Source organism: Excalfactoria chinensis, chromosome 8, assembly GCF_039878825.1.
Source record: "Excalfactoria chinensis isolate bCotChi1 chromosome 8, bCotChi1.hap2, whole genome shotgun sequence".
NCBI lineage: Eukaryota > Metazoa > Chordata > Aves > Galliformes > Phasianidae > Excalfactoria > Excalfactoria chinensis.
Window position 1 is genome coordinate 25,884,663 of NC_092832.1, and position 7,239 is coordinate 25,891,901.

Sequence of the window (7,239 nt, forward strand, 5' to 3'; positions counted from 1 at the left end):
GACTTTGGAGAAGAGGAAAAAGCTGCACCAAAGCTTCGGTTAGAAATACTTCCATTCATCTGTGAGGGCACTTTGACAATGCAGAAGGCATCAGAACACGAGAAGAAACTCCCCGAACATCATCCTGTGACCACATTTCTGGTGCTGGTGGGAGCCAGTGACAGCTTTGCTATCGCTTTCGGTGGGTGCAGGCTTCACACCATCTCTGTTTACCCCCAGGCAGGGTAAAGGCATTTGTCAGCCTCCCTGGAACGTTGTTCAGGCAACGCAAAGAGGCTTCAAACCAACACCAACACAAATTTAGCGTTACCACCAGTAAAAATCACACTCAGGGAGCGTGAGGCTGAAACACGCAGGAAAGCAGCGGGTAAGGCCTGGGGCCTCCACAGCCCATTTCTCTGCTAAACAACGTCATATCCTGAAAAAATATGGGGACTCCTCAACTGGAAACCTGCAGTGCCCAGAGGTGAAGGGGCGAGAATATGGCAGGAGCCCCAGAGGAGGCAGATGCAGCACTGGGACTGTCGGCTCAGCCCCTGCTGGGAGTGAACGGGCTGTTCAGTTCCCCAACAATAACGTACCATTGACACCTGTTTGGCTTTTACTGAGAGGTCTAAACACCTGCGTTTATCTCTGCCAGCATGGATCTCACCTTTACCAACTCTCTTCTAGTCCCCCAAGCACCATATGGGCTGAACAGAGGCACAGAACCGAAACACAACTGTTCTTTTATGCAGAGATAGAAGCAACAGTGAAGCACTGGCACAGGGTGCCCAGAGACATGATGGGTGCCCTGACCCTGCAGACACCTGAGGTCAGGGATGGGGCTCTGAGCAGCTATGGAGCTGTGGGTGACCCTGTTTGCTGCAGGGGAGTGGAACCAGGTGGCTTTTAAAGCTCTTTTCCAACTCAAACGATTCTATGAGCAGCATACAAGCGATTATGTTGTGTTATGATGCTGCAGAAGTGCGTTCCAAAGTTAAATAGAAAAATTAACCATGTATTTTCAATTAAAAATTAACAATTTTGGGTATCGTTTACCACACTACAGTAAGTTTAACTCAAGAGTTTCTTCTGCTAAGGTCAAGAAGAATTAGTAAATGCACGTGATGGCCAAAGTTCAAGCTAAAATCTGTTTCAGCTTGAAGCCTTCCAATAGCAGAGCAGTATAACCTGGTCAGAAAGGCATCCCCGAGCAGGCAAGGGTCTTCTGAAACTGCTGCAGCGGTCACTGAGAAGTGCCCACACAGGCAGTTAAATACTCCAGGAGTAATACACAGACTCCACGTGGCACAGGGGCTCTGTGCCTACCCTTGAGGTGCACCACATTGGTTGAACAAAGCACAGTAAATCAGTGCTGGGAAGACCACATCCGTGGTTCTTCTAAGAAAAAGAACAGACATCTTCATGTTTGTTTGTTGTTTTTTTTTCCTTCCTCCCACTACTGCAATAAGCAGCTTAGAAAATTCTACCATCTTTTTGCTAGGTAAGCCTTAAGGAAATCCACATTCACAGGTTGGATTTACATCCCGATTGACTTACACACTATTGGCCAAACCAAGAGCAGTACGGCCACTTCCTGTGTGTGAATAAGACAAATGGTATGTGTGCCTCCACCAGCAAGCAAACCGGAGGGCAGAGTGTGAATATGGGATGGATCTATTCTTCTTTAAACAATGGAGCTGGGGAAGGCTTCCAGCAGCCACCAAGACAGCTTGTGGGACTTCCGGATGCTGCTTGTTGTGACCACATCTCTCAGCCTCTGAACCTGAGTTGCAGAGCAGCATATTCTGTGTTGGTGTGAGATGGGCTACAGCTCCATGCGAGCATCTCCGGGTACACATCTCTGCCCATGGGTCTTTGGTTCACACATGCTGGATGTGCTGCCCATGAACTACAAACCTGAAGGCAAAGCTCCAACATGGGAAATCCCAGACAGAAACGCAGCAGTCATGTAAATAAGCTGGTGCCCGACTGCTCTTCCAGAGAGGAATCTTTCATACCATCCAGCCTAACACACAACAGCTCTGTTTGAGGAGGAGCTGATGTCACTGCTCACTACCCAGCCCTTCAGCAAGCACCATCTGCAAGAACATCCAACCCCACAAATGAAACTGGCACACTGAAAAGTCCTCCTCTACTTGCATGCATTGCCACCATTGGGTTGGTATGAAAACACACTGCGTGCATTAGACCAAAAGGTACTCAAAGATGGCACAGCTGCAACCCGTGCTGTAGCGCCCTGTGGAATGAATACTAAAACCACCGCAGTGAATCTGCCTGCTGGGCTGACCGTGCCGAGCTGGCAGAGGCCGAAGGTGCACCAGCAGCACTGACCCATCCCAGGGCCATCTTATGGAACGTCCTGCCGTGCTGCTGAGCTCCTTCGGTCCCACTCCTGCTATCTGTCCCTCGTGTGACGATTTCTATGACTACAGCCAACAACCTGGTAACAGCGTGGCAGCACAGCCAGCGCTCTCCATTCCAGACACACTGTGCCCTGGGAGAGCACTGAGAGGAGCGACGTTTTCACCCGCGCGGTGGGACCGCGGCCCCCAGCTCCGACACAGCCTTTGCCATCATTTCCCTTCCTGGTGGCCCTTCTCCACCGTCGGTTCAGGCGCAGCTCCCATAGCCGCCGCTTTACCACGCAGACACGACCCAGCCTTCGCTCCTACCCTCAGCCGCACCGGCCGGGGCTGGGGAGGTGCCCGCTGGGAGCCGCGAACAGAACGGCGAAGCCCATCGGAGCCCGAGGGGGGCCGGGAAGAAGCGGGGAGGTTTTCTATAGCTCTCCCTTTGTTAACAGATAAACAAACAACGCCGCGATGCGGAGCCCGAGGCCCCCCGCCCCGCGCACACAAAGGGCCGTAGCGCCGGGCCGGGCCCATTGTGCGGGCAGGAGGAGCTCCGGCGGCCCCGCGGCCCTTCTCCAACCGCCCCGTTCGGTTTATCGCCCGGGGAAGCGCCGCCGCTCACGCCGCCTCCCCCACGCCTTTGTCGGGGGAACCGCGGCCCCCAGCGCGGCCCCGCAGCCGGCCCTGCCCCGCCTGCCCCGACGGGCCCCGCCGGCGGCACCGGGGCCGGAACGCCGGGCCGACCCCGAGGGGCGCGGCGCAGCGCGGCGGTCCCCCCCGCCGGCCCCGCTCCCCTCCGCTACCTGCTGATCTTCTGCGCGAAGGCGCGGCGCTCGGCCATGGCTCGCTCGGCGCTGGGAGCCGGGAACGGGCGCCGTAATGCTCGGCGAAGGCGCGCACCCGCGCGGCGCTGCCGGCCCAGCTCCCCCCCCGGCGCTGGCGGTGCCCGCCCGCTGCTCCCCCTGCTGGCGGCGCGGCGCCGCTGCTCGCAGACATACGGCGCTCGCAGGACGCATTGTCCCCGCGCGGGCGCGGCCGCCGCTCGGTGCCCGTGGTCCCGCAGCCCCAGGGCCGGCCCCTTCCCCGCCGGGGCCGAGCCGCCGTCGCCGTTTGAAGGCTGAGCGCGGTGATGCCTCGCTGTCCTTCAGAACGGAGGGTTTGGTTGTGGGGCACAAAGGGAGGCCGGCGAACGGCACCAAGTTCGGCCCCAAAGCCCCGCGTCCCGCCGCTGTGCCTCGAAGAGCAGCGTGACGTGACTCCCCTCGCTCCGTCCCGAGGCCGTGCTGCCCGTGCAGCGCTACTGCGGCGCTTCAGAAGCAAAGACCGAATCCAGGCCGCATCCTCACAGATGAACCAAAGGCAGCGCTGAGCCCACGCGTGCCGTGCATTAATCTAAAGCAGAGCATTATTAATAGCAATCCCGGAAGGGTCCAAAAGTAGCAAGTGTTAATGGGCCCGATGCCATCTGTGTGCACTGTGTGCTGCACTGTGTGATGCATTGTGTGTTGCACTGTGTGATGCACTGTGTGAACGCCTCCAGCACGCTGCAGCAACGCTTCTTCCTGCAGCAGAAGCCATCGGTTTCCAGCTGGGCGGCATTGCTCTGCTCTCCTGTTTGTATGTGTTCACACGGGGAATGTCAGGCCCTGAATCTGCCTGAATCTGTGGGCAGGATAAGCAGGTCAGCCATTCATTCACCTTCTTACATCTGAGTTTTTGTCCATCCTTTACATGCAGAACCACCAGAAATATTTGCATTCCAAAGAGCCATCAGTCAAGGTGAGGAGGACTCGTTTAGTTCTGCTTGAAGGCAGAAAGATGCTGCCCGACTCTTCTGCACTGAAACTGAGAATCCCACGTTTCTGGAAAGGAACGTTCTTGTCGCTGCCAGGAGGTGCCACCGAGCAGCCCAGCCCCAGCCCCTGCCATCAGACACAGCGCCTGTGGTTGATGAAGAGACCCCCTGGATTTGTTCTCTCATTGGTTACTACCCCTGACATAAGAACTTGTTTTGTTGGCAGCGCACGCAAAGTTGGCTCAGGATCATCCCCCAGAGCCACATATCCCTTATTTAAAGCTTCCTACAGCTGGCTGTCAGTGTGGGCTGTCAGAGGTCACCATCACTTGTCCGTCAGTGCCCTGCCTTGCACCGCCTGCTCCTGAGCTGAAGCTTGGCCAGACGAGCTGCAGCAGACAGCAGCACAGACACCTCAGTGCTGGAAGCGAGCGGCAGAAGGGCAGTGGGTGAGACACAGATGTGCTCTGACATCTGAAACTGCAAGGAAGGGAAGTCAACTCGGCACAAATAGCAGAGCTCTGAACTGCTGGCTGAGGTGGGGACACACGTCCTGCCCTGCCACCCTTGCCAAAGAGGCAGCAGCCCTGCTGGAAGAGCAGAGTAACTGAGAGCAGTCAAGCTCTGAATTATGGCAACAGCGTCTCCTGCTCAGCAAAGGGCCCTTGTACAATTTGCTACGTGCTAAAATAGGGCGAGGGATGGGATCCCACTTACAATCATAGAATCACAGAATGGCTTGGGTCGGAAGTTGCTACTTCACCCTCATGGTGAAGATTTGTTAATCACCTTCTAACAGCCCAGCAACAGCCCACAAAGTTGGTGCGGATGACTTTAAATACTAAGAGATCAGAGACTGACCCTTGTAAAGACACCCAAGAGCTCCGACAGATTGAATCCGAAGGTGGCAGTGTATGGAGTATTAACCAAGAGAGATCAAGGGAAAAGAAATATGAAGGGGAACAAATGGGAGTATTTCACAATCTTTCAACAATGCCAGACACCAAAATTCATGGTGACAACAAATCCTGACTGTAAATCAGTGACAAATCAGTGTGAGTGGCGCTGTCACAGAAGGCATGTCTGCATTATTGTGAGTGCTGCCGCTGACGGGCGCTGAGTCACGTAACCTTTCTGCCTCTGTTTGCTCATCTGCATTGAAGATAACTGATAGGAGGAAACGCTTTGTCTGAAGAAACAAACTCACGCTTCATAAAGAGAGGAGTGTGACCAACCCGTGTTGTGCAATTTCAGTCTGAAACAAGCAGCTTCTGATTCAAAAGCGACTGTTGTGTGGCACACTTTACCTGGAGCAGAAGGAGGCTCAGGAGGACCCCAGCATGTTATCATCATACGGACTGCCGTGTTGAGAGTCACCATTTACTCTTCTCTAATAAACCTTGTGAAATGCAAGAACAAACAGCTGAGTTTACATCTGTGAGCTGTGCTGGGGCTGAGCAACCACCTGTCTAGAGCTCATAGCACAGACAAGGTGCTCCACAACACACGTGTGCCTGTGAAACATCTCCCTTCTCTGCCTCACGCTGAAGAGCTGTGAATGAAGAATGAATGAAGCAGCACTGCTGTCAGTTAGGAGCATTCCTGAGTATCCCATGCACCACATGCATCCTTTAAAATAAGTGGCTGAATTGTGTTTGTCTGCTAATTGAGAACAAGTTGTACGTGGTTATACTGAAATATGGTCAATGCATGTTGGTGTAACTGAGTCTGATAACCCCTGAACTGCACAAGGAAAATCTTCTGTGCTGCAGCTGCAAAACATTTTGCAAAAGGAGAACCGACCCCGTGTTTGTTAGCAGCCCATTTACTCAGCCAGCGCTTCCTTGTGCTTCTTACGTAAACTTCCTCAAAGCAAAAACACTGGAAACATTTTCCACCACAAACGTGTCCAGCAGAAGTCAATAAACAAAGAAGTAAACACGGGTCTGTAAATTCACAGAGCCACCTACCGGCAGCATCGTGAAACGGGTTAAATTGATTAAGGGCCAAATCTCTGCCTCTCTCTTGAAAGTCATTTCTTTGAAGTGAAGGAACTACACGTGAACAAACTGTGCACACGTGATTGTCACTTCAAGGCATGTGGCAAGAGTGAAGATGTTGGTGTTCTCGGTGCAAGAAAGAGCAGCCTCATTTGCCCAGTGCCCAGATTCTACTGGGTGAATGGGAAACTAAGGATTAGAGTATAGGAGTGAGCGCTGTTGGAGTGCCTGCAGCCTTCCTCACATTCCTCACATCTGTGCTATTTCTTTTACAGACAGCTCAAGTCAGGCATAGCAAAAGTTAATGGAGCCGAGGTGCCCTGTGTGCAGTGTTTCAAGATCAGTTTTAAAGGGAACAGTGGCCTTCCTTGCTGCCATCAAGATCACAAGAGCTGCACACAGCAAGAGAGATACGCTGCAGCTCAGGGGACTGAATTCTATTGCCAGCAGTGTAGCTAAGCACAAGCAACCCTGTTACAAGCAGGTCTGAGGTTTTCTGCTCTTAAATGAGTGGCAGTAACCTTAGAGTCAAATATTCTAACAAGCAGTTCTGAGAGCAGCAGAATTAACACGGCATGGATTGCAGCGTTCTCCCTTCATCCCATCACAGTGTCCCTTTCTACTTAAGCAGCTACTCCACAAAAACTGGAGGTATGTGGTACCTTCAAGGCTCTACAAGCCTGATTGAACTGCAGAGTTGTCTTCAAACTTTCCAATGGGAAATGGATCAGAAATGGCTTACTTCCCTAGGAAATTAACCTAAAAATAAACGATGAGGAATTCTCTTCTTCCCAGCTGCTTGACCTAAGGCCTGCACTGTTTACAAAACACACAGACGGCCGTTTCTAAACATATTGCATGTTACTGATGGATGCTCAGATCCCAGAGGTGAACTGGCAGACTGGCTGCAGATACAGGAGCATCTTCACCCCCCTGACTGCCCAGCACTTTGGTGCTACCTTACCATTCTGCAGCGCACAGAAGTTGTGTTACCATGGTATCCCAGAGATCCATAAGGCAGAGAGCATCTTCTCTATCTCTTCGTCTTTTTAATGCTGCCTCTTTGTGTTACCTGCTTCGCTTACCT

General features: G+C 53.0%; 1 protein-coding gene across 15 annotated transcripts in view; it reads right to left on the reverse strand.

Annotated features, from left to right (window-relative positions):
- Positions 1 to 3,287, reverse strand: part of DOCK7 (dedicator of cytokinesis 7) — an 84,954-nt gene extending 81,667 nt beyond the window's left edge. For all 15 annotated transcript variants that reach the window (XM_072342683.1, XM_072342681.1, XM_072342680.1 and 12 more), the window contains exon 1: positions 3,161 to 3,287. In XM_072342683.1, the coding sequence (XP_072198784.1) occupies positions 3,161 to 3,198 (38 nt within the window). In that variant the 5' untranslated portion in view covers positions 3,199 to 3,287. The remainder of the gene's footprint in view (positions 1 to 3,160) is intronic.
- Between the last annotated feature and the right edge of the window lie 3,952 nt (positions 3,288 to 7,239).